The sequence below is a fragment of the Panthera pardus genome, unplaced genomic scaffold (genome assembly GCF_024362965.1).
Source record: "Panthera pardus isolate Hobbes unplaced genomic scaffold, ASM2436296v1 HiC_scaffold_12, whole genome shotgun sequence".
NCBI classification, from domain to species: domain Eukaryota; kingdom Metazoa; phylum Chordata; class Mammalia; order Carnivora; family Felidae; genus Panthera; species Panthera pardus.
In genome coordinates, this window is record NW_026526677.1 from 12096213 (window position 1) to 12124007 (window position 27795).

General features: G+C 39.2%; 1 protein-coding gene across 1 annotated transcript; it reads left to right on the top strand.

The window, feature by feature from the left end:
- The first annotated feature begins 5705 nt into the window (after positions 1-5705).
- On the top strand, positions 5706-26626 carry GLYAT (glycine-N-acyltransferase). The gene is made up of 6 exons (XM_019414463.2): positions 5706-5944; positions 13973-14068; positions 17419-17526; positions 23218-23344; positions 24714-24885; positions 25303-26626. Exons 1-6 carry the CDS (start codon positions 5765-5767, stop codon positions 25703-25705), a joined length of 1086 nt encoding a protein of 361 aa, XP_019270008.1. The 5' UTR covers positions 5706-5764; the 3' UTR covers positions 25706-26626.
- Positions 26627-27795: the final 1169 nt, after the last annotated feature.

A 27795-nucleotide genomic window follows, 5' to 3' on the forward strand; every position in this document is an offset into this window, starting at 1 on the left:
TAAAAGATGCTCAACATCACTCATCATCAGGGAAATACAAAGCAAAACCATGATGAGATACCACCTCACACCTGTCAGAATGGCTAAAATTAACAACACAATAACAGCAGATGTTGGTGAGGATGCAAAGAAAGGGGAGCCCTCTAACACTATTGGTGGGAATGCAAACTGGTGCAGTCACTTTGGAGAACAGTATAGAGTTTCCTCAAAAAACTAAAAATAGAACTACCCTAGTATCCAGCAATTGCACTATTAGGTATTTACCCAAAGGATACAAAAATATGTATTTTAAGGGGTACATGCCCCCCGATGTTTATAGCAGCATTATCAACAATAGCTAAACTATGGAGAGAGTCCAAATGTCCATCAACTGATGAATGAATAAAATACACACACACACTGCTCATGGATTGGAAGAATAAATATTGTCAAAATGTCAATACTACCCAAAGCTATCTACACATTCAATGCAACCCCAGTCAAAATTGCACCAGCATTCTTCTCGAAACTAGAACCAGCAATCCTAAAATTCATATGGAACCACAAAAGGCCCCCGAATAGCCAAAGTAATTTTGAAGAAGAAGACCAAAGCAGGAGGCATCACAATCCCAGACTTTAGCCTCTACTACAAAGCTGTCATCATCAAGACAGCATGGTATTGGCACAAAAACAGACACATAGACCAATGGAATAGAATAGAAACCCCAGAACTAGACCCACAAACGTATGGCCAACTCATCTTTGACAAAGCAGGAAAGAACATCCAATGGAAAAAAGACAGTCTCTTTAACAAATGGTGCTGGGAGAACTGGACAGTAACATGCAGAAGGTTGAAACTAGACCACTTTCTCACACCATTCACAAAAATAAACTCAAAATGGATAAAGGACCTGAATGTGAGACAGGAAACCATCAAAACCTTAGAGGAGAAAGCAGGAAAAGACCTCTCTGACCTCAGCCGTAGCAATCTCTTACTCGACACATCCCCAAAGGCAAGGGAATTAAAAGCAAAAGTGAATTACTGGGACCTTACGAAGATAAAAATCTTCTGCACAGCAAAGGAAACAACCAACAAAACTAAAAGGCAACCAACGGAATGGGAAAAGATATTTGCAAATGACATATCGGACAAAGGGCTAGTATCCAAAATCTATAAAGAGCTCACCAAACTCCACACCCGAAAAACAAATAACCCAGTGAAGAAATGGGCAGAAAACATGAATAGACACTTCTCTAAAGAAGACATCCGGATGGCCAACAGGCACATGAAAAGATGTTCAACGTCGCTCTTTATCAGGGAAATACAAATCAAAACCACACTCAGATATCACCTCACGCCAGTCAGAGTGGCCAAAATGAACAAATCAGGAGACTATAGATGCTGGAGAGGATGTGGAGAAACGGGAACCCTCTTGCACTGTTGGTAGGAATGCAAATTGGTGCAGCCACTCTGGAAAACAGTGTGGAGGTTCCTCAAAAAATTAAAAATAGACCTACCCTATGACCCAGCAATAGCACTGCTAGGAATTTACCCAAGGGATACAGGAGTACTGATGCATAGGGCACTTGTACCCCAATGTTTATAGCAGCACTTTCAACAGTAGCCAAATGATGGAAAGAGCCTAAATGTCCACCAACTGATAAATGTTTAAAGAAATTGTGGTTTATATACACAATGGAGTACTACATGGCAATGAGAAAGAACGAAATACGGCCCTTTGTAGCAACGTGGATGGAACTGGAGAGTGTGATGCTAAGTGAAATAAGCCATACAGAGAAAGACAGATGCCATATGTTTTCACTCTTATGTGGATCCTGAGAAACTTAACAGAAACCCATGGGGGAGGGGAAGAAAAAAAAAAAGAGGTTAGAGTGGGTGAGAGCCAAAGCATAAGAGACTGTTAAAAACTGAGAACAAACTGAGGGTTGATGGGGGGTGGGAGGGAGGGGAGGGTGGGTGATGGGTATTGAGGAGGGCACCTTTTAGGATGAGCCCTGGTGTTGTATGGAAACCAATTTGACAATAAATTTCATATATTGAAAAAAAATACACACACACACACACACACACACACACACACACACACACACGTTGGAATATTACTCAGCCATCAAAAAGAATGAAATCTTGCCACTTGCAACAATGTGGATGGAGCTAGAATGTATTATGATAAGCAAAGTAAGTCAATCAGAGAAAGACAAATACTATATGATTTCACTCATATGTGGAATTGAAGAAATGAAACAGATAAACTTAGGGGAAGGAGGCTAGAGAAGAGAGGGAAGCAAACCACAAGAGACTCTTGATGATACAGAACAAACTGAGGGTTGATAGAGGGAGATAGGTGGGAGATGGGCTAGATGGGTGATTGGTACTAATGAGGGAACTTGTTAGAATGAACACTGGGTGTTGTATGTAAGTGATGAATCATTGAGTTCTACTCCTGAAACCAATTTTGTACTGTATATATTAACTAAAATTTAAAAAATCATGTTAACACATTAGGCACATGAATACTTGACACTAAGTGCATATGATCCTGGGGGAGTTCTTAGGAGAAAGACTGACTAGTGGTAGCATTTTTCCTCATAGAAACCCCAAGAAAGTGAGAACAGTGTTATCTTTCTTGAAATGGGTCAATTTCTACCCCTATAATCACCCTGCCATAAACAAATTTTGTGTTTGATTGTAGAAGTTAAACTAGAGGGTCCATCAGTTGGAAGACATTGAGAGGAGATAGTGGGGGCACCCACTCTATTTCCTACTCTTCCTTCTTTCCTTTATTCTTTTCTTACCTCTTAAAAAAATTATTTTCCTTGGGGAAAATTCCAGAATGGGATGTAGTGATGTCAAAACGAGCAAAGATTCTCCTGCCTTTTCATATGAACTTCTCATGCTCTTTCTCCATGCTGGTAGCACAAAACGTGTGTTAAACCCTCCACAATTTTCTCATTTTAACAACAGCAATATATATTAACTGATCACCTACTATGTGCCAGGGACTGTTCTAGGAATTTGGTCAAATATTGAATAAAACACAGATCCCTTGGTGAGCCTGCATTTCAATGATTACTTATTAATATAAAATAAAGCACATCCATAATGCTAGAAACACTATGGGGTAGGGCAGTGTAGTGCATTCTCATATATACGGTGGAGCTGTACTCTCTGAATGAAAATCCCAGATATGCTTTTTGTCAGCTCTGTAAAGTGGAGAAAATGATTTGACCTCTCTGTGCCACAGAATCCTTATCTCTAAAATGAGGGAAAATGACAGTTCCCAAACTACAGATTTATTTCAAGAATCAAATGAATGAGAAAATCTAAATGAACAACTTGGAAAAATATCTGGCACATATTAAGCATTCCAAAAACATTAGTTGTAATTTTTGGTATTAAGCACCAGGAACAGGTACGATCTGGACTAAAGATTATTATTACATGGGGGGGGGGGCAGGGAATGGTTAGAAAATTAGGTGGGACTGAGCTATAAGGTTTCCAGAGTATAATTTACAAATTGGATTCATAATAATTGGGTACAATCTAGCATCTACCCCTTATATATGTGCAGTGGTTCTTGTATCAAAAATTTCAGTGGCAGGAAAAGGAAATATACATTTCTATTGGTGAGACTCCCAATATGGACGTCAGTTGAAACCCTTCCATTGGATTACCTGGTAGGCAGATACAAATTACCCTTTTCACATTCCCCATTAAACATGCTGACTATAGAAAGCAGAAATGGTTTATAGTAAGGGAAACAATATTTCCACTAAATACCTGTACATGCGTAATGCATTGTATTCGATAATTCTTTATTTAATAAAACATTTATATATGCTTACCATGTACCAGGAGCTTGTCTAAACAATTACTGTCTACGCCATTATAATTATTATGTATATCTAAATTAAGAAAATATATGGTCTGATTTCTGCTTCTAAGTTAGGTTTAGAAAGCTGTAAAAAGCACTGATCCCACACTAATGATCAGAAAAGGCTGGATAAACTACAACTCATACATTTTCCTGGAACTCATTAAGGACCTGCAGGCACAGGGCAACCCATGAGCCTGGATGGGAACTTCTTCAGCAAAAAGGGACACATGGATTGGGTCGCTTGTGGCAGGGCAGGGCGGGGGGAGAACTTAATATTCCTCTAAACCCTACAGAGTAAGTGCCATTATTTACTCCTCTTTCTAGATAGAAGAACAGAGGCATGGAAAGAGGAAATAATTTGTCCAAGGTCACACAGTAGGTATGTGGGATCAGTCAGGATCTCAACCATGTTAGTTTGGCCCCACTGTCCTCCCTCTGAGCCACTATGCAATGCTGCTTCTATCATCGTTGTCTGGACTTGCACCCAGCACCCAGAGGAAAACACATAAATACACTGAGGTCCAGTGCTCCTGAATCTTTCTCCTTGTATCTGGTCCCAAAGTACGTGAGAAGGTTTATATGTATCATTTCATATAACAGAGCAAGGATAACCACCACAGAATCAAGGAAGAGCATGAAAAATTCTTGGTTACCTAATACAACAACACTTTTGGCAGCTGGGGAACCAACCTAGAGAGATTAAGAGACTAGTTTAAGATACAAGGGTGGTAGAGACCCAAATCTTTACTGACTGTTAGTGCTGAAGGAGATAGAGTTCTATAGAGGAGATAGAGGTTTTCTGGGACTGGGGCACAGGGGACACTACTCTTTTGTAATAGCCTTTGTGAGACTCTACAGGGACCCAGGGGTCCACTCTGCTGACTGTCCAGGGACAAAGCAGCTTCAGTGGTTTTTGGCTTTGGAGAAAGAATAAGGAATGATTATAATGACTTCAACACCAGGGGATAAAATTGAGAATTAGTATTCTAGGAATCAAGGCTCCTAGAAAGGACAGGGAGAAATATGTGCTCTGCTGGCCCATGGACTGAAGAAGCACACAAGCTTTTTTCTACTTTTTCTCTAGACACTAGCCACCCCTGTCTCTGCTCCTCTGATGGGAATGACCCTTCTTTCTTTCATAATGAAATCAACTACTTATGGTGAAGAAGGACGAGGGTGATGAAGGCAAGGACCAGACAGTGTCAAACTTCCCTCCTTGGTAGTTTCACACAGAGGAGCTGTGACTCAAAATATCTTTTCTATGAATCCTCCTTCTTTTCCTGAGAATGGTAGAGCAAATGCTAATGTGGAGTAGTGGATACTTCAGAGTGAGAAGGCTCTGGGTTTAAATTCCATCTAATTCAGGCACACTGAGCCTCCGTGTCCTCCTCCATAATAGTGAGACTAAGAAGTGTGTACGCTGAATCATTGGGATGTTTAACTGCAGCCTCACAATAGGCAGGGAAGAGGGCACAGCTTATCGTAAAAAAAAAGGAGGATCCGAAAGGCTTTAGTCACTTCACGCAAATATTTTCTGTTCTGCATACGTTTAAGGAAAGAGACCAGATTCTGCAAATCAGACCTTATCCCTATCTTTCCTATTGCCTTGCTCTGATTGCATTTTGTTAAGAATGGGAAGGGGAGGTAGACAGTATGGTTTATGCAACATGACCCCCCTTCTGATACCTGGCCTGTTGGGTTCACACAGCTTTGGATTCCAGAGTCATAGCCAGGCTGGTGGGAGCAAAGAGCAACCTGGTGTTTTGCAAAGAGAAGCTCAGGTAACACACTCCCAGCCCCTGAATTTGCATAAAGAGCTCCCACAACATGAGTCCCAAAGAGGAAGATTGGATTTTACAAGAGCTGACACCTAGAATTGTTTGCTTATGTGCAAGGTCCACATTTTGACCCTCAGCTCAGCAATCTCTGGAGGAGACAGACCTAAACTCAGTCTGAGAGATCTTGCCGAACTGACACCATCAGAGGGAAATTTCATCGCCTGGAAGTCTGCTCTTCATTTATTCCTGGGGACACCTGCAAAGATTGGTGTGGAGACAGCTTTCCAGGTGGGGGCTCATACAAAAAAAAAAAAAAAGATAGTCATTGCTTTGTGACATCATCTCCACTTACATGAGACAAATCAAAATGCCCATACTGTGTTACATCAGAATATGATGGCAAACATACTTAAGGGAAAGAAATAACTTTAACTTAAGAAACCTATATCTAGCACTTACTCTGTGAAGGCTAACTTGCTAGGTACTACGAAAAATTCTTACAGGTCTCTGATTTGAACTAATAAATGAATGAGGAGAGATTTGGATGCTTTCTGGAAGCGTCAGGGGTGGGGGTGAATGGAGTCTTTAATGTGTGGAGACACTGCACATATTACCATATTTAATCCTTCTGGTTGTATTACCAGGTAGGCAGTTTTGTTCCCTGCCTGTGATTCCTAAGAAGGTTGCCATACTTAAAGTTAGAAAAGAAATAAGTAGATGAATACAAGTGAACCTTGTTTGATCAAGCTTGACCTTGTTGTGCTTTGCAGATAGTGTGTTTTTTCAAACTGTAGATTTGTGGTGACCCTGCATCAAGCAAGTCTATTGGCACCATTTTCCAATAGCATTTGCTTCCTTTGTGTCTCTAGGTCACAGTTTGGTAATTCTCACCAATATTTCAAACTTTTCCATTATTATTATATTTGTTGCATTGCTCTGTGATCAGTGATCTTTGATGTTACATTTCTAATTGTTTGGGAGGTGCCACCAACTGTGTGCTTATAAGATGACAAACTTCATCAATAAATGCTGTGTGTGTTCTGTGTGTGTGGCCCTTAAATTGTCTCTCTCCTCCTCCTTGGGCCTCCCTATTTCCTGAGACAACAATATTGAAATTAGGACAAGAAATCACCCAACAATGGCCTCTAAGTGTCAAAGAGAAAGGAAGAGTCACATGTCTCTCACTGTGAATCAAAAGCTAGAAAAGACTAAGCTTAGTGAAGAAGGCTTACCGAAAGCCAAGACAGGCCAAAAGTGAAGCCTCTTCCACCAAAGATTTAGCCAAGTCGTAAATGCAAAGGAAAAGTTCTTGAAGGAAATAAAAAATGCTACTCAGTGAACACATGAATAATAGGAAAGCAAAACACCCTTATTGCTGATATGAAGAAAGTTTTAGTTATCTGGGTAGACAATCAAATCAGCCAAAACATTTCCTTATGTCAAAGCCTAATGCAGAGCAAGGCCCTGAGTCTCTTCAATTCTATGAAGGCTGAGAGAGTTAAAGCTGCAGAAGAAAAGTCTGAAGCTAGCAGAGGTTGGTTCATGAGGTTTAAGGAAAGACGTCTTCACAACATCAAAGTGTAATGGGAAGGAGCAAGTGCTGATACAGAAGCTGCAGCAAGTTATCCACAAGATCTAGCCAAGATATTAATGAAGGCAGCTACCCTAAACATCAGATTTTCAATGTAGATGAAATAGCCTTCTGTTGGCATAAGATGCCCTCCTGGGACTTTCCTAGCTACAGAGAAGAAGTCAATGCCTGGCTTCAAAGTTTCAAAGGATGGGTCGTCTGTCTTGTTAGGGACTAATACAACTGGCGACTTTAATTTTTTTTTAACGTTTATTTATTTTTGAGACAGAGAGAGACAGAGCATGAACGCAGGAGGGTCAGAGAGAGGGAGACACAGAATCGGAAACAGGCTCCAGGCTCTGAGCTCTCACCACAGAGCCCAACGCGGGGCTAAAATTCACAGACCACAAGATCATTACCTGAGCCAAAGTCGGATGCTTAACTGACTGAGCCACCCAATGGCCCCACAACTTGTGACTTTAAATTAAAACCCATGCTCATTTACATTCTGAAAATCCTAGGGCCCTTAAGAATTATGGTAAACTTATTCTGCCTGTGCTCTAGAAATGGCACAAAACAGCCTGGATTACGGCACATCTGTGCACAGTTTGCTGAATATTTTAAGTCACTGTTCAGACCTACTGCTCAGAAAGGAAGATTCTTTTCAAAATATGACTTCTCACGGACAATGCACGCACTCCCCCAAGAGCTCTGATGGACATGTGCAATGAGATTAAAGTTATTTTCATGCCTGCTAACACAACATCCATTCTGAAGCCCATAAGTCAGGGACTAATTTTGATTTTCAAGTCTCATTCTTGTTATTTAAGATATAAATTTCATAAGGCTATAGCTTCCACATAAGACTACAGTGATTCCTCTGATGGATCCTAGCAAAGTAAATTGAAAACTTTCTGGAAAAAATTCACAATTCTGGACGCCACTAAGAATATTCGTGATTCATGGGAAGCGGTCAAAATATCAATGTTAATAGGAATTCAGAAGAAGTTGCTTCCAATCCTCATGGATGACTTTGAGAGGTTCAAGACTTCAGTGGAGGAAGTAGCTGCAGATGTAGTGGAAAGAGCAAGAGAACTAGAATCAGAACTGGAGCCTGAAGATGGGACTGAACTGCTGCAGTCTCATAATAAAACTTCAATGGATAAGGAACTGCTTCTATGGATGAACAAAGACAGTGGTTTCTTGAGCTGGAATCTACTATTGATGAAGATGTTGTGAAGATTGTTGAAATGACAACAAAGAGTCTACACTATTACATAAACTTAATTGCTGAAACAGAGGCAGGGTTTGAGGGATTGACTCCAATTTTGAAAGAAGTTCAGGGACATGTGAGTGGCTCAGTGGGTTAAGCGTCCGATTCTTGATTTCAGCTCAGGTCATGATCTCATGGTTCAGGAGATTGAGCCCCACATCAAGCTCCTCGCTGACAGTGCAGAGCCTGCTCAGGATTCTCTCTCTCCCTCTCTCTCTCTGTCCCTCATCTGCTCACATGCATGCATGCATACTCTCTTTCTCAGTCTCTCTCCCTCAAAATAAATAAATAAACTTAAAAAAATAAATAAAGAAGCTCTACTGTGGGTAAATGCCATCAAACAGCATCACATGCTACAGAGAAATCATTCATAAAACAAGAGGTCAATCGATGTGGTAAAGCTCACGGTTGTCTTCTTTTAAGAAATTGCCACAGTCACTCAACCTTCAGCAACCGCCACTCTGATCAGTCAGCAGCCATCAATGTCAAGGCAAAAAAAAGACTATGACTCACTGAAAGCTGAGATAATGGTTAGCATTTTTAAATTAAGGTTATGTACATAGGGTTTTTTTTGCAGCATAATGCTATTTCACATTTATCACATAATGCCATTTCATCATTTTGTTTTCTTCAATGATTGACAGGGACTTGGAAGGAGACAGAGGACACACACATAGAAAAATCAGGAACATTCGACGATCTACACATTACCCAACATGTTAAAGCAACCAAAACATAGTGAAATCTTTGTAACCTAGATATGTTTTTCCATAGAAACAAACTAATATTGGTTCCACTTTTGCAAATCCAAATCTTTCATGGCCACCCTGAAAAACTAGTAGTCCTGAGGAGCTAAGCTGAAAAGGAGAAGTCTCTGAGTCCTAGGAAGTCAAAGTGAACAGAGAACAATCCACTAGGAACAAATGCCTCAGAGCTAAATATTTAAATAAGTGTCAATAACTTTTTTTTAATTTAAATTTTAGTTAACATACAGTGCAATAGTGGTTTCAGGGGTAGAATTCAATGATTCATCACTTACATACAACACCCCAGTGTTCATCATGACAAGTGCCCTCCTTAATACCCCTCACTCATCTAACCCATCCCACCAACCTCCCTCCATCAACCCTCAGTTTGTTCTCTATTGTTAAGAGTCTCTTGTGGTTTCTTTCCCTCTCTTCTTCCCCTCCCTTCCCATATGTTCATCTGCTTTGTTTCTTAAATTCTACATATGAGTGAAATCATATGGTATTGTCTTTCTCTGATTGACCTATTTTGCTTAGCATAATACACTGTAGCTCCATCTACATCATTACAAATAACAAGATTTCATTCTTCTTGAGGTCTGTGTAATATTCCAGTGTGTGTGTGTGTGTGTGTGTGTGTGTGTGTGTGTGTGTACCACATCTTTATTCGTTCAGCAGTCAATACACATATGTGCCCTCTCCATAGTTTGGCTATTGTTGATAATGCTGCTATAAACATTATCAATAACTTCTAGTCAAAGGCCATGTAGAACACACCTGTAACCCAGCAAAGTTGGGATTTATTGTCTGTTGCAACAAAAGGGAGAGCACACCATAAGGAAGGAAATGTGGTACACCTCAGTAACAGTGTCAGGAGGGACTTGACACACGATTTGGGGAAGGATTCAAGGAAGCATGGATTTGCTCTGCCTTGAATATTGTCAGAAAACACTGCAATTGTATGGAAGACTTTTGTCCACGAAGCAGGAAGAAAGATTAGGGGTAAAGAAGTGGCAGCCACTTGTTACCTGGGGAGAGTATTTGGCTGTTTTTGCAGATAAGACTGCCTTCTTGTTTTGTCCATGCTCAAACATGATTGTGGAATGATCTCGTTTTTGTCCCCTTCCATCAAGGCCATTGAATGACCTTGCCAGGTTCTGGTGTTCTGTGAAAATGTTATGTTTTGGGTGCTTTTTTTTCTTTCTCTAATTCATAAAACACCCTAAATGGAATGGGGATCTATTTTTAGATAAATGACATGGGGAGCAGAAAGTAGCAGAGGGACAAGTAAGTATAGACAAGAGTGACTTTCTTCTAACATCTACATTTAGAAATTTACAACTACTGAGTCTATCAAGAAGTAATCTTGACTGTTTAAAAATAATCAGCACCATTTATTGAAAAGAATATCCTATCTCCCATTTGTCTGGATATTTTTGTAGCAAATCAATTGACCACAAATGTCTATCAATTTCTCTATTCTGTTTCATTGGTTTGTCTATCTTTATTCCAAGACCACTCCATGATGATTACTGTAGCTTTTTAGTAAGCCTTGATATCATGTAAATTTTAGAATCTGAGATTTCTACAAATAAAACTTGGAATGTTTTATGGCTAATTTGAAACTGTAGATCAATTTGGGGGATAAATGGTGACATACTAGCAATAATAAGTCTTCTGATCCTTCTTGTTTTTTGCTCCATGCATCATTGTTGATAATTTCAATTGCTGCATCTTCAACCTCATTGATCTTTTCTTTTGGAATGTCTAATCTAGTGCTAATCACATCCACTGTATTTTTTATTTTAAATGCTGTATATATTCATTTCTATAAGTTCAATATGCATCTTTTGTAGCTTCCATTTCTCTTATCATGATCATGTGTCCCTCTATCTTCTTAAACATGAAAAGCAGCATTATTATAGCTTTTTAACGTCCTTGCCTGCTAGTTGCAATATATCTGCATCTACTCATTTTTATTTATTCAGGTAAAGAGAAACCTTATTTGAAAATGTTGCAAGAAGGTGAGAGAAGGACTATTGCATCATGGAGAAGCACTGTTGTAACAGAAAAAACATTTTGATTGTAGGTCTGACAGTGTCTCCTCTGGGCCTGTCTTTACTGATTTGTGTTTGTCTTCTGCTTCTGAATCATATTTTACTGCTTCTTTCCATCGTATCAGTTTTTATTGGAGGTGAGACAATGTGAATTATATACTGTTAGTTGATAAATTTTGTTGTACTTACATTTTTAAGTACGTTTTGTTCTGGTGCACAATTAAGTTATTGGAATCAGATGGATCATTTCAAGACTTTCTTTTAATCAGTGCAGGGTGAATTTAGAACAGACAAGTCTGAATTTAACCCCCTTGTTGAGCTTCTTACTCAATGCCCTTATGCTACAAGGTCTTTTCACTTCAGTGTGTCAGAACATAAACTATTCCCAGACTTGTGTCAGCTATAAGAATTTTTCCACCTGATCCTTTCCAGTGGTTCTCTCCCTAGGCCAAAGCCCAAGGTAGTTTCCTCTTACACAGTTCAGTGATGAGCCAAAGACTCTAGGAGATTGCTCTTTCCCAAAGATCTCCAGAACTCTCTCTCATTCTCCCTCTCTCTCCCTCATTTTCCCTCTCTCATGCATTCTCTCTCCTTCTCATTCTCCCTCTCACTCTTTCTCCCTCTCTGCTTTGTCTCTTTCTCAAGTTCCACACTGGCCTCTACTTCTATATGCTCAAGTCACTGAGACCCCAGTGATCTGGTCAGGCTCCATTTCCCTGAGCTGCAGTCTTCCAACAATAAGCTATGCAATCATTAAACTCACCTTTTCTTTTTTCCTTTTCTTGGGGATAGTGGCTCTGCTCTGTGCAATGCTGTTTCATTTACTGTTTAGTTTTGTCTTTTTTTTTTTTTTTTTTTTTTTTCAGGTGAGGAGGTAAATCCAGATCCTGTTATGCTCTCTTGGCCAGAAGCAGAAGCCTCCTCCGTGCTGTTGTAAAATCAGCTACCCAGTTCCGCATGGAATCTCACACACAGCCAGTTTTAATGCAACATCCTCTCTCAACACTTCTTTGGTTCCTTCACTTAGAAGTGATGTTGTATTCCTCCAGGGATCCTGGTTCCAAAATAGAACGCTGTGACACAGCCCTTTCTGCTTTTTCATGTAGTTGGGGTTTTATAGAATGTTTTGGTAAATCCCAATGTCACGCAGTGAATCAAATATGTAAAAATGCTATTTTTATTCTACCTCGTAATCCGTACAATATGCAAGACAGATGTAAGAGTGAGATACAGTAAGGCTAAAAAAAAAAAATAGGGTGAAAATACCAGCTTGGAATATAGCTTGGAAAATTTTTAAAAGGTTAATTGTTTATATTTTAGACCATGTCCAAATGCCCACATTAAAAAGATTGCGGCAAAATGTACTGCAATAAACAGCACTTTAACTCAGGTGGCAAGGAAGAGGAGGAAGAAAAGGAGGGGATGAAAAAGGACAGGAAGGAAGAGGAGAGGGAGGAGGAGTAATAAAATAACATGTTCAGTGCTTTTATACAAGAGATACTCTTTTTCTTTTTAGTGGGCTCCATGCCCAACATGGAGCTTGAACTCATGATCCCAAGATCAAGAGTCACATGCTGTACTGACAGCCAGCCAGGAGCCCCTGACAGATACTATTCCAAGCACTTATTGACTCCTTTAATGTAATAACTCAGTTAACCCTAAAAAAAAGTCTTTAAGTTAGATGGTGCTGTTATCCCATCCACCTTCCAAGTGTGAAAATCAATAAAAGGAATCCTCTGGAATGGAGTCAGGAAGCCAGCAGCGGGGAGCTCTTGCCATACAACTCCTGCCTGCATTCACCGCAGACCCAACAGGAATAGAGTGCCTTCCAAATTCCATTTTATTTATAATTATTTTTTTAATATAATTTATTGTCAAGTTAGCTAACATACAGTGTACACAGTGTGCTCTTGGTTTGGGGGGTGGGGGTAGATTCCTATGATTCATTGCTTCCAAATTCCATTTTACTCTAGCTACTACTTTCCTACTGAGCAGACAGGTTTCCTCCTCCCTTCAGCAACAGCCCAGCCAATGAGAGACACTCACCACTCAGCCAAGAAAAAGCCCCAATACTGGGAACTCCACCTTTCTACCAATGGACTTTTTGTTTATAACAGTCCTCTTCCTCTCCTTTTTATAAAAGAATGTTCCTCTCTTTTGTTCTCCAGACTTGCTTATAATTTTCTATAGCTTCGTTATCTGGTATTGCAATTCCCTGCTATTTCCAAATAAGCCATTTTTGATGGCAAGATAGTTTTATTTTTGAGGTTAACAGAGGCAAGCAAGGCACAGAAAGAGTAAATAACTTCCACAATGTTATACGGCTTATTACTGGTGGTGTCACGAGAATCACTAATGGCAACTAAATTTCAAAAGATGTTATATGTACTTAAAAATGCGCTTGTTAACCTAAAATGAAACAGATGGCTGGAATGCATTAAAGTGTAAGAAAGTGAATTTAAAAATGTATAAATCCTCCCACCCCCCATGCTTTCTACCAGTCTTGTCCTTCCTTGGAGTTGGTGAGAGCTAATGAAGACTTTACTGAAGGCGACACAGATGAGAGACACTGAAGGGGGACCTCGCCATTAGAAGAGAACTTACTACTCATATTTCTGAATCTCTTCCAGCTTCTTCTCATTCCTAGCTGTTTCCTGTTTCTCTCTTTAGGCTAAGGTACCTTCCATGATGTTCCCACTGCAAGGTGCCCAAATGCTGCAGTCACTGGAGAGGTCCTTGAGGAAGAGCCTTCCTGAATCCTTAAAGGTGACAATGGAAAATTCTGGGTGGAGAGTAAGGAATAGAAACCCCATGAGTCAAGAAGAAAAGAGACTAACACTGAGCCTCTGTTCTGTGTCCAGCATTAGTCCATGTTTTCTCTAGCTTAGTTTGCATTACCTCTCTAGAAGATATTTGCTACTATGTCTGTGTTACTGATGAGAAGATGGAGCTCAGTTAGGGTGATTTAGCCAATATCACACAAATAGTCAGTTGCAATGCCATGGCATGAACACAGGACTGTACCAGCTTTTGCTCTGTCATTCATAAAGTGTTCCCTTGCTCCTTTCCAAAAAACATTCCATAATAACATTGGTGTTTTTTCCAGGGTTTTCCTCAAAAGTTGGCTGAGACTACATATTAGTGCTAAAATTGTTCTTCTTAAAAGAACACTTGCTAGGTGAGAGGTTAACCATCAGGAGTCTTCTCTAAAATTAATAAGGAGTTCAATTCCAATTTTGACTTAAATTTCCCAATTTCCCTGAGCTGACTGCATATCAGGCTATTTTATGGTGTCTCCTTTAACCTAGTGTCTCCTTTAACCTAGTATAACTAGGTGTCTCCTTTAACCTAGTACAACTGATTAGAAATCTCAGAATTAAACAAGATGTACACATAAATACTTACATCCAGAACTGTGCAAAAGCAACTCTAGTGATAGGCTACGGTACTTGCTTGTGTTTTTTTTAGCAACCAAAAGCATAGGGTCCATGTGTGTGTGTGTGAGTGTGAGTGTGTGTGTGTGTTAGAGGACAGTTACTTTTCCCTAAAAAAAACTCTGTAGACATAGAAATTAGATTTTTACTATTTTATAAGACATTCCTATAAAGATGCATACAATTTAGATAAGATAAATGCATTTGCCTCCTTTACTCCCTTATAGCTCTGCTACTCCCTTCTTTCAGTATAAGGAGAAAAATATTAGCATTATTTTATTTGTAGATCACAAGGCTTAATTTTCTTTATTTTATTTATTTTTTTAAGGCTTAATTTTCAATTATTAGAAACAGACTAACGAAATAACTGTTCTTTAGTTCCTACTAAAAAAAATGACTTCTACCACAGCTAACCCTTAAATATGCGAGTTCACTTATATTCACTTGGATTTTTTTCAACAAATATAGCACAGTACTGTAAATGGATTTTCTCTTCTTTGTAATCTGATTAATAACATCTTCTTATGTCTAGCTTACTTTATTGTAAGAATACAGTATATAACATACTGTACATCTTAATCAGCTGCTTAAATCATTGGTAAGGCTTCTGGTCAATTGTAGGTGATTCGTAGTTAAGTTTGGGGGTAATCAAAAATTCTAGACAGATTTTCCACTGCAAGTGGGGGATCAGTGCCCCCCAACCCCCATGTTGTTCAAGGGTCAACTGTGATCTAAAACTAAAGTCAACCACGTTAGTAGATTCCTACTACCATTAATCTCTACCACCCACTATTTAACTCCTTTCACTTCATAATCCTTAAGATCCATGCAACCTTACAGAGAGACAACCAATTCTGCGGGGTTGGGAGGGAGGTTACATCAGTTAGAAACTCTATAAACAGTTGCCTAAGATATTTTTTATGGTGAATAGTTATTTTTAACAATTCTTCAGGCCAAAGGTTTTTTTTTCCCATGAATTTAGTGTAGAATTTTGTCACTTAAATTTCTCTTTACTGCTTATGTTAAGTTGAGCCCAAATATTTTGAGAAAATGGTGTATTCCAAGTGTCCTTTCTTGGAAGATCTCCGTTGTAAGATAAGGTGGCCCTAATAGCACCTTCAATTTTTGGTTGCATATTAAAGACATACATTGCCCCCTAATTAAAATCCAGAATATGTGTAGTACTTGTAATGGATGTATAACCTAAAATTCAATACTTATTTGAGTCTCAGTTGAGAAAAAGCCCAGCCATTCCTCTTAGTGCTAGATATTAAATACATTTTAGTGCGTGTATCAACTCCAGTTGAGTCAACTTACAGTAGCTGCCTGGTATGTTCTGAACTGAGCAGGAAAAAAGAAATTTTTTTAATTAATTAGGCCATGGGAATAACAAAGAGTAACAGTTCTACATATTTTCAGATCCTATAATGGATAATAGTATAGTGTAAATCAGTTTTACAGGGCCCAAATGCAAATATGTAAAAAGATAATGTCTGTATTTTCCCAAATTATGCTGAATTCTATATCAAGCCTCCACTCAAGGCTGAAAACAAAATAAATTCAGATAAATTCAGTCAACTGAGCTTTTTTCCCCCTTCTCTTTGTCTAACATCAATAGTTTATGTGGGGTGGAGAGCAGCAGGGGGAAAGATACAGGCATAGTTCTTAGTCATCATGTATCCAAGGTGGAAATATTAAAGCATATACCATCTTTTTGACCTCAGGTCATTGGCATGCTTCCATGCTGGTATCTGGAGAGGCTTCATTTTCACAGTTGCCCATGCTAGTATCTGCTGCTGCATTCCAATCCCCCAAACCACAAAAACACAATGTCCACAAGACTTGTTCTCATTCATTCTCTCCCCATCTTCCTGTCTCTCAACAGCCTGCACAACACAAATGGGGGTAGGGGGATCCAAGACTGGACTTGGACCCCAGGCCATGGGACCACACAGCACATTCTGTTGAGCACTATGCTGTAGCCTGTTTGTTGGTGGAAGTTCATTTAATCCTTCCAGAGAATAACGTGGTCATTTATGTTAAGAAGTTTTAAACATGTGCATAACATTTGAGCCAGCAACTACTCTTCTGAATATTCTAAGAAAATATCAGGAGCGCATGCAAATTTTCTGTCAAGCATGCTCTATGAAGAATTATTTGTCAAAGTGAAAAGCTGGAAACAGCTGAAATGACCATCAATAAGCAAATAAATGAACTGTGATATATCCATACGATGGAATCCTATGCAGCCATCATAAAACAATTGAAAATGTTTGTGTTTATGAACATAAAAATATGCTCACAATGCATTCGGGGGGAGGGAACATGTATCAGATCATTTAATTTTTGTAAAATTGTGTCTATGTGTATGAGTAGAAGAAAATCTTGAAGGAGAGAATTTTAAATCCTAAAATGAAGAATGGTATTCTTAAAATCAAATTTTATCTGGCCAAACATTTTACTATATGCATGTATGACTCATATTGGGTGGGGAGAAAAAGCTCTTCTCGTTTGAGGTTAAAAAAAAATGTAGTACATGGAGACTGTTTGACCTAGATGCCCTACTTGGCCCTTTTCCAACATAAAATTTCATGATAGAAATGATCCTTGTCCTGACCAAACAAGGCACTTTACCAGTCCTTCCTAACAAGCTGAGCCTCTCCCTTTCTTGGGATGCTGCAGGTTTATGGGACTGTCTTCCACATGAACCAGGGAAACCCATTCAAGCTGAAGGCTCTAGTGGACAAGTGGCCTGATTTTAACACAGTGGTTATCCGCCCTCAGGAGCAGGTAAGGTGCCAGACGTGGAATGAATATGCCTCTGTGTTCATTTTTGCTGTGTACCTGCCATGTGCCTGACAATATGGCAGCCCAGGGATACAGAAATGAATTGTGTGACGGAAAGTAAGCCCCTCTCTTCAAGGAGCTCAGAGCCTTGGAAGAAAAGATCAATAAGCAAATAAATTCCAATATAGAGTGAAGTGTGTGGGAAGAGAAGATGTACAACACAGAAATAGCGAAAGCTGATTCAACAACGGAGGCTGGAGATGAAGGTTAAGGTCCGAGACACTTCCCGATGGGAGGTTTCATCTGCACTGGATCTTGTACATATTTTGTAGATACTGTTAGGCTGACAAAAAAAAAGAGGACATTCCAACAGAGAAAACACAAGGGGCAAAGATAGGAAGGTGTGAGACAGTACAGTGAGTTAGGACAATTATAAAAAGCAAACTTATAATACTATAATCGCCATATGCATTTTGAGGAAACATTTAAAAACTAGCAAAAGTAAATAGTAAACACATTTCAAAGACAAAAATTCACAAGCTTATTTTTAAACATTCAGTAAAATTATAAATTTATAAAAATACAAATATTATACCTTTCATAGAAATAAAAAGTGATTTGAAAACCACTAAGTTAAACAAATATATAAAGAAATCTGTATTAGTAGTAACAACTGAACTGAAATAAAATTACTTGATCTTTTATCTTAAATGTGATCTTAAGTAATAAAATGTATTAGTGGATATCCTTGCTGACTTGTCAGTGTATTTTGGGGCAACATTTTCCAACCATTTTTTAAAAAGCTTTTGAATTCTGCACTGAGTTGTGGTAATATTTTCTTGTGCCTCCTACTTCCCAATAATCTCATCTGTTTAGTAAGTTGAGAGGGTCTTCTTAAATAAGTACTCTCTTTATTTTTCTGGAACTACCGTTTGTTTAACTATAGCATTGTTTTAAGGAAGCATTTCTAATTGGTTTTCATCTTCTTTGGCTTCATTAAATATAGATGGAGATTTTAATCCAGAAATATCTATAACTAAATTTAATACTGTGATGTTCATGGTTGGCATGTTCTGCAACTATTTGAACTGTTTATTACATGCATTCTTGCAACAGAAGTTTTGCTTTTCCTTGTCAATTGTTTTTCTCTTCTTCCCACTGAGAATAATAGAAGTATAGAAGAATGCTTCCTAATAATTGTGTCCTTGTTTGATTTGAAATTTTAATGCGATATGTGGGTAGAGAGCAGTATTGCTATGCAATTTTCCATCATAAATTGAATACTTGAATCTCTCCTCTGACCTCATGATTTAAATGATTCAGGAATAATTGTAATGCACCAATGAAAATACCAACATTTTAGCACTTAAAAAATATCACAGTATATCTCACATTTTGGTCCTAAATAAATTTTGAATGGATTTTTGTGTATGGTATAAGAAACTGGTCCAGTTTCATTCTTTTCCATGTAGCTGTCCAGTTTTCCCAACACCACTTATTAAAGAGACCATCCTTTTCCCATTGGATACACTTTCCTGCTTTGTCATAGAACAATGGACTGCATAAGCATAAGTTTACTTCTTTTCTTTCTCAAGACTGCTTTTGCTTTTCAGGGTCTTTGTGGTTCTATACAAATTTTAGTGTTATTTGTTCCAGTTCTGTGAAAAATGCTATTGGTATTTTGATTTGGATTGCACTGAGTCTATACACTGCTTTGGGTAGTATGGACATTCTGACAATATTAATTCCTCCGCCCCATGAACGTGGAATATCTTTTCCTTTGTGTCATCTTCAATTTCTTTCATCAATATTTCATAATTTTCACAGTACAGGTCTTTCACTTCCTAAGTTTATTCCTAGATATTTTTATTCTTTCTGATGCAATTGTAAATGGAATTGTTTTCTTAATTTCTCTATTACCTAATTGTTAGTGTATAGAAACACAACCAATTTCTGTGAATTCTGTATCCTGGAACTTTAATGAATTCGTTTATTACTTTTAATAGTTTGTGGGTGAAGTCTTAGGGTTTTCTTTGTATAGGATTATATCACCTGTAAATAGTGACAGTTTAACTTCTTCTTTACCAACTTGGATGCCTTTTCTTTTTTTTCTTGCTGGATTGCTGTGGTTAAAACTTCCAGTATTTTGTTGAATAAAAGTGGCAAGAGTGTAAATCCTTGTCTTCTTCCTGACCTTACAGGAAAAGTTCTCAGTTTTTTACCATAAGGAGTTAATATCCAAAATACATAAAGAACTTATATAACTAAACACCAAAACCCAAAGAATCCAATTTAAAAATAGGCATAAATACATGAAAGACCCAATGCTAATACCATCCTCAATGGGGAAAAGCTGAAAGCTTTCCCCCTAAGGTCAGGAATAAGACAGGGATGTCCACTCTTGCCACTGTTATTCAACATAGTATTGGAAGTCTTAGCCTCAGCAATCAGACAACACAAAGAAATAAATGGCATCCAAATCGGCCAGGAGGAGGTCAAACTTTCACTCTTCGCAAATAACTTAATATTCTATATGGAAAACCCAAAAGATTCTACCAATAAACTGCTATAACTGACCCATGAATTCATCAGCAAAGTGGCAGGATATAAAATCAATGCACAGAAACCGGCTGCATTCCTATACACCAACAATGAAGCAACAGAAAGAGAAATCAAGGAATCAATCCCATTTACAATTGCACCAAAAACTATAAAATACCTAGGAATAACTCTAAATAAAGAGGTGAAAAATCTATACACCAAAAACTATAGAAAGTTTATGAAAGAAATTGAAGAAGACACACAAAAAAATGGAAAAACATTCCATGCTCCTGGATAGGAAGAACAAATATTGTTAAAATGTTGATACTACCCAAAGCAATCTACATATTCAATTCTATACCTATCAAATAACACCAGTATTCTTCACAGAGCTAGAACAAACAATCCTAAAATTTGTATGGAACCACAAAAGCAATCTTGAAAAAGAAAACCAGAGCACGAGGCATCACAATCCAGATTTCAAGCTGTAATACCAAGCTGTAATTTTCAAGATAGTATGGCAATGGCACAAAAACAGACACTCAGATCAATGGAACAGAATAAAGAACCCAGAAATGGACCCACAAATGAATGGCCAACTAATCTTTGACAAAGCAGGAAAGAATATCCAATGGAATAAGGACAGTCTCTTCAGCAAGTGGTGATGGGAAAACTGGACAGTGACATGTAAAAAATGAACCTGGACCACTTTCTTACACCATACACAAAAATAAACTCAAAATGGATGAAAGACCAAAATGTAAGACAGGAAGCCATCAAAATCCTAGAGGAGAAAGCAGGCAAAAACCTCTTTGACCTTGGCCACAGCAACTTCTTACTCAACACATCTCCAGAGGCAAGGGAAACAAAAGCAAAAATGAACTATTGAGACCACATAAAAATAAAAAGTCTGCACAGCGAAGGGAACTTCAGCAAAACTAAAAGGCAACCAATGGAATGGGAGGAGATATTTGCAAATGACATATCAGATAAAGGGTTAGTATCCAAAATCTATAAAGAACTTAATCAAACTCAACACCCAAAAAACAAATAATCCAGTGAAGAAATGGGCAAAAGACATGAATAGACACTTCTCCAAAGAAGACATCCAGATGGCCAACTGACACATAAAAAATGTTCCACATCAATCATCATCAGGGAAATACAAATCAAAACCACAATGAGATACCACCTCACACCTGTCAGAATGGCTAACATTAACAACTCAGGCAACAACAGATGTTGGTGAGGATACAGAGAAAGAGGACCTCTTTTGCATTATTGGTGGTAATGCAAGCTGATGCAGCCACTCTGGAAAACAGTATGGAGGTGCCTCAAAAAATTAAAATTCTAACTACCCTATGACCCAGCAATTGCACTACTAGATATTTACCCAAAGGATACAGGTGTGCTATATCAAAGGGGCACATGCACCGCAATGTTTATAGCAGCACCATCAACAATAGCCAAAGTATGGAAAGAGCCCAAATGTCCATCGATGGATGAATGGTTTAAGAAGATGTGGGGTATATATATATTCATATATATATACACACACATATATATGATGTGTATATATATTTATATTTATTTATGTTTATACACACACACACACACACACACACACACACACACACACACTGGAGTGTTACTCAGCAATCAAAAAGAATGAAATCTTGCCATTTGCAACTACATGGATGGAACTAGAGGGTATTATACTATGCGAAATTAGTCAGAGAAAGACAAATATCATATGACTTCACTCATATGAGGACTTTAAGACACAGAACAGATGAACATAAGGGAAGGGAAGCAAAAATAATATAAAAACAGTGAGGGAGACAAATTTAAAAAACAAATTTAAAAAACAAATTAAATACAATTTAAAAAAGAAAAGAAAAAAATAGGACATGAATTAGATATTTTCCCAAAAAACACATACACACAGCCCAGAAACATGAAGGATCCTCAACATTACTAATCACCAGGGAAATACCAATCAAAACCATAACGAGGTATCACCTTACAGCTGTCAGAATGGCTATAGTCAAAAAGACAAGAAACAAGTGTCGGCGAGGATGTGGAGAAAAAGGAACCCTCGTGCACTGTTGGTGGAAATGTAAATTGGCATAGTCACTGTGGAAAACAGTAAGGATGTTCTTCAAAAAAATTAAAAATAGAGGGGCATGTGGGTGCTTCAGTCAGATGAGGGTTTGACTCTTGATTTCAGTTGAGGTCAAGGTCCCAGGGTCGTGGGATGGAGTCCCACATGGGGCTCCATGCTCAGCATGGAGCCTGCTCAGGATTCTCTCTCCCTCTGCCCCTTTCCCCTGCTTGTGCTCTCTCTCTAAAATAAAAAAAAATAGAAAAAAAATTAAAACTAGAAATACCATACGACCCAATAGTTCTACTACCGGGTATTTACCCAAAGAAAACAAAAACACAAATTTGAAAAAATATATGCACCTCTATGTTTATAGCATTATTTACAATAGCCAAGATGTGGAAGCAACCCAAATGTCCACCGATAGAAAAATGGATAAAGAAGATGTAGTGTGTACACACACACACACACACACACACACACACACACACACACTGGAGTATTACTCAGCCATAAAAAGAATGAGATCTTGCCATCTATGACAACATGGATGGACCTAGAGGGTGTTATGCAAAGTAAAATAAGTCAGACAGAGAAAGACAAATACTGTATGATTTCCCTCATATGTGGAATCTAAGAAACAAATGAACAAACAAAAATCAGAAACAGACCCATAAATACACAGAACAAACTGGTGGTTGCCAGAAGGAAGAGGGCAGAGGGATGGGCAAAATGGGTGAAGGGTAGTGGGAGATACAGGCTTCCTGTTATAGCATGAATAACTCATGCTATAAAAGGTAGAGCCTAGGGAATATAGTCAGTGGTGGTGTAATAGTGTTATAGGGTGACAGATGGTAGCTATACTTGTGAGCACAGCATAAAGTATAGACTTGTTGAATCCCTATATTGTACACCTGAAACTATTGTAACATTGTGTGTCAACAATATTTCAATGTTAAAAACTCACAGTATAGTGGAATTTAGAAAAAAGTATTGCAATAGTGAAATATAAGTAATTTGTTTTATTTCCCTTTTCCCAATGATCATAGGAGATGACAGATGATCTTGATCACTACACCAATACTTACCAAATCTACTCCAAGGACCTCAAGAACTGTCAGAAATGTCTTGTCTCACCAGAAGTCATCAACTGGAAACAGCATTTGCAGATCCAAAGTAAGAGAAATGGGATGGGTGCGGACATACTTCTCTGTCCTGAACAATTTTCCCTATGACTCATATCTCCTGCCCCCAAGCTCCAGACCCTCAGCCTCCTGCCAATTTTTTAACTCCCTCATAAAGGGAGAAAAAAACACCTTCAAAGCTTGCAAAGAATGGGCTTCATATAGGGGAACATAATATAATTCCTGGATAGCCAACGATTTATGGCATATTTTGTAGACATATGCAGGATCCCTTAGGGTAACTGGGTACCAAAGGAGGGCTTCACCCAAGGCCTTCCATTCCTGGAATGAGAATGATGACTTGTGCCATAAAGCACCTCCCAGATCATAAAGGACAACTGTCATGGTGTGGATATGCCCCCCGCCCCAAGTCAGACTCCCTAGGATGGCATCTGCCTGTTACTTGCTATGTGATCCTAGCCACATGACTTATCCTCTTGGAGACCATGACTTTCATATACATAAATGAGGATAATAATAGTTCCTAGAACACAGGGGCATTGAAAAGATTAAATGAAATCTTGAATAGGGATTTCTTACTATAATACCTGGATGTGTAGTTGACTTTTGCTGCATAATTCTGTGAATCTACAGTTTGTATTAGGCTTTGCAAGGCAGTTCTGCTGGTGTCTCTTGGGCTTACTCATGCAATTGCCATCAGTTGATGGGTGGACTATGGCCTGATTGCTCTAACATGGCCTCAGTCACATGTCTGAATGATGGTTCTGGCTGTCAGCCTTGGCTGCCATGGTGATGGAATGATAGGAGCACCTGACCTCAGCAGGCTAGCCTAGGCTATTTGTATGGTATTGGTTTCAAAGTAATTGAGATCACAAGGAGAGGGCAAGCCCCGATGTGCAAGCACTTTTAAGCTTCTCTCTGCATCAAGTTCATTCTTCCCCATTGCCAAAGCAAATCATATGGCCAAGGTCAGATGCAGTGTAGGCGAGGACTACGCCAAGGAATGGATACAAGGAGATGTGGGCAAATATAGGCCATTACTGCAACAATCTCCTACACTGGGAACATAGTAAGTACACAATGGATGTTGGCTACCACTTTTTAAAAAAAAACTCCTCTCCTTTAATTATCAAAACTACATGATTATGTAGCCCAGAAAAGCTCGTTCCAGTCTCTCTTTGCCACCAATGGCTTAATGAATTTCTGGGCATGTTTTCCCTTACATAAAACAGGGAAAATTGCACAAATCCTGACTACTTGACTCTGGTTACACAGCAGCAGCACTGAGCCCAGAACCTAGGTTCTCTGACTGTAAATCCCAGACACTTCCTACTCCAATGGGGAGCTTCTCCACAGCATGTACTTATCAAATCATTGTCTCTCCTCATAATCCCATCTAGGTTCACAGCCCAGCCTGAATGAGGTGATACAAAATCTTGCAGCTACTAAATCCTTCCAAGTCAAGCAAACACATTGCATTCTCTATATGACGGCTGAGACGATAAAGAAACTAGTTCCTTCCCTGCTGGAGGGAAAGAACTTATCACCCAACAGTGGCAAACCCAAGGCCATGTGAGTTTGATACAAATCACTCTGCATCACTTACTGCTCTCAGTACTGAGACAGCCTCCCATTTTCCCACCCTGCTTCCACTCTGGCCCATCTGCAGTCAATATTCTTCAAAACAGTCAGAGTAATCTTTTCTTAAGATGTAATTCATACCATATTCCTCCTTTGCTTAAAATACTCCACCATTTCTTTTCTCATCTGGAATATATCCGATTTCTGCCAGCTTCTTCGACCTATCCTGTTCTTCCTGCTCACTCATTCCAACAACAGTGGGCTTTTCCATCCCTTTGTCATCACAAACTCACCTACACTCCAGGGCTTTGTGTTTCTTATTTCCTCTACCTACTCTGCCTCTCAAAACAGTAGAGGGAAGAACAAATAAAAACCTCCATACTCACAGACTTTGCTTTTCCTCCATAGCTGCCAAGAGATGTTTAAACCCTCCTCCCTGGATGTTACCCATGCTGCCTTGGTGAATAAATTCTGGCATTTTGGCGGCAATGAGAGGAGCCAGAGATTCATCGAGCGCTGTATCCAGAACTTCCCCACCTTCTGCCTGCTGGGGCCTGAGAGGACACCTGTATCCTGGAACCTGATGGACCAGACAGGAGAGTTACGGATGGCGGGTACCCTGCCTGAGTACCGGGTCCACGGCCTTATCACCCAAGTCATCTATTCCCATAGTCACTATCTAAACAAACTTGGCTTCCCCATATATTCTCACGTTGACAAGAGTAACAAAACTATGCAGAAAGTTTGTAACAAACTTGATCATATCACCATACCCTGTGGCTGGAACCAGTGGCACTGTGTGCCCCTGTGAAGCAGCCCTGCACAGAAGACCATGTCAGATGGGCCTGGGAAGACAGAAAGAATAAGTTATAATTGTAATCATCAGTAAAAAATGGCACTGTTTGGGCTCCAGGGAAGCAGTGTGATTTGTCAGCAAGACCACCCTAGTCCCTGCACTTGAACTGCAGATGGGATTCCTTTAGATTTATCACTATGAAGCAGCCCAGGTACTCCCTCAGTGGGCCCCACATAATTTAGCCTCCCACACTTCTGGGATCTCTGTGATGCTCCTTCATCAGCTACCTGGTGCCCCAAATGGCTTCTCCTAGAACTCCTAGTACACGGATTGGTAGAGCCCTGCCAAATCTTCCAGGGAGGGGTAATATTTTCTGAGCATTATAACTTATTCCTCTTTCTTTCTATGGCCTTTTCCTTAGTGGTCAGCAAGAATATTCTGCTCATTAGGTCTGTAGAGATTATCTTTTCCTCTGATTACTGCTTTAGAGGTACACTAAATATATACAAGTACATAGGAGAAATTAGGTTAAATGTGATACACATGATATAGCAGAGAGGGTTAATAAGACAAAGACTTAATGTTAGCCTGTCTGTCCCCTCCTCACACTCACACCAGGGAAAATGGTTCAATATTGTTTCTAAAATTTTTTTCATGTTTATTTGTTTTTGAGAGAGACAGACAGACAGAGCACAAGTGGGGAGGGGCAGAGAGAGAGACCTAGAATCCGAAGCAGGATCCAAGCTCTGAGATGTCAGCACCAAGCCCAACGCCGGGGCTCGAACCCACAAACTGTGAGATCATGAACTGAGCCAAAGTTGGACGCTTAACTGACTGAGCCACACAGGTGCCCTGGCTCAATATTGTTTCTAAAAGCAGACCTTCCTAAACCCACCTGAAACCCCAGACAATACAAAGATTTTGTGTTTCACTGTATAGGTTGAAACAAAGTGATTCATAATGGAGAGCGCATGGGTGAGTTTATGGAGAGAGAGAAGTAGGAGTGCCAAGACCTAAGGAGTGGATATTAACTGAGAGAGACAGAAGGTGATGGGGAGGGCATGGTTACCCATTGCCCCCACTTGCCCTCGGCACGTTATTTCAGGATGCCTGGATTCTGTGAAGTTCTGATAATTGTCTCATGGGAGAGTCTAGTTGGGAGTGTGGAGGGATATTCTTCCTGGTGGTGACAGGTGAGCTGGGAGGGGTCCTTGCCCCAACAGTTCAAAAGAAATAGCAAAGAGAACACTGGAATGAAGGTAATCACCTGGATTAAGAACCTGTTTCCTTCTGGTCCACCTAAGCCTGACTTTAGGCTACAGATTGAGAATGAAGTCCCTCCAACCCTCAGAAACTAACTGAGGTTTAATTTCTTGGCGAGTTAGGGTTTCTCAACCTTGGCACAATGGACATTTCAGGCTGGACAATTCTTTGTTGTGGGGTGAGGGCTGTCTTGTGCATTTTTAGAATACTTAGTAGTACCCCTAGCCTCCATCCACTAGATGCCAGTAGCACCTTCTGCCCCAGTTATGACAACCAAAAATGTCTGCAGATATTGATAAATGTGCCTTGAAGGCAAAGTCACCTGTGACTGAGAGCCAGTGGTCTAGAGGAAGGATTCTCAAATTTGAGCCTGCATCAGAATCACAGACTGTGATTTAACTGTCAGACCTGTTAAAACACAGACTGTGAGGCCTATCTCCTAAGTTTCTGATTCAGTAGATTTTGGGTAGAGCCCCAGAATTTAAATTTCTAACACCTTTCCAAGTGATCCTGATACTGGCATTGGTCCATGAATCGGGCTTTGAAAACCATTGGTTTAGAGAAATAATTGAACATATTTTATGTCCTAGAACAATAGATGAAAATTCATATTGCACACTACTTAGGTATATCATTTTACTTTTGTAATTATAATTTACATTGTGCTTTAATTGATTGATAATATTACTTCATTACAAATTCTTAAAGCTTCTATAAACATTGTCATTAAAGAGTGAATTAGGCAGACATCAAACTACACTTTCACTACTTCTTCATAAAACGTGGTCACTAGAAAATAGCATAGATTAATTTTTAATAAAGCGAAATAATATCTTCAGCTG

Excerpts from the sequence above, each read along its gene's own strand:
- GLYAT (XM_019414463.2), top strand. The coding sequence starts at position 5,765 with ATGTGCAAGGTCCACATTTTGACCCTCAGCTCAGCAATCTCTGGAGGA. Across the intron at positions 5,945-13,972 it reads GTGTGGAGACAGCTTTCCAG|GCTAAGGTACCTTCCATGAT; the intron begins GTGGGGGCTCAT and ends TTCTCTCTTTAG. Across the intron at positions 24,886-25,302 it reads AGTGGCAAACCCAAGGCCAT|CTGCCAAGAGATGTTTAAAC; the intron begins GTGAGTTTGATA and ends TTTCCTCCATAG.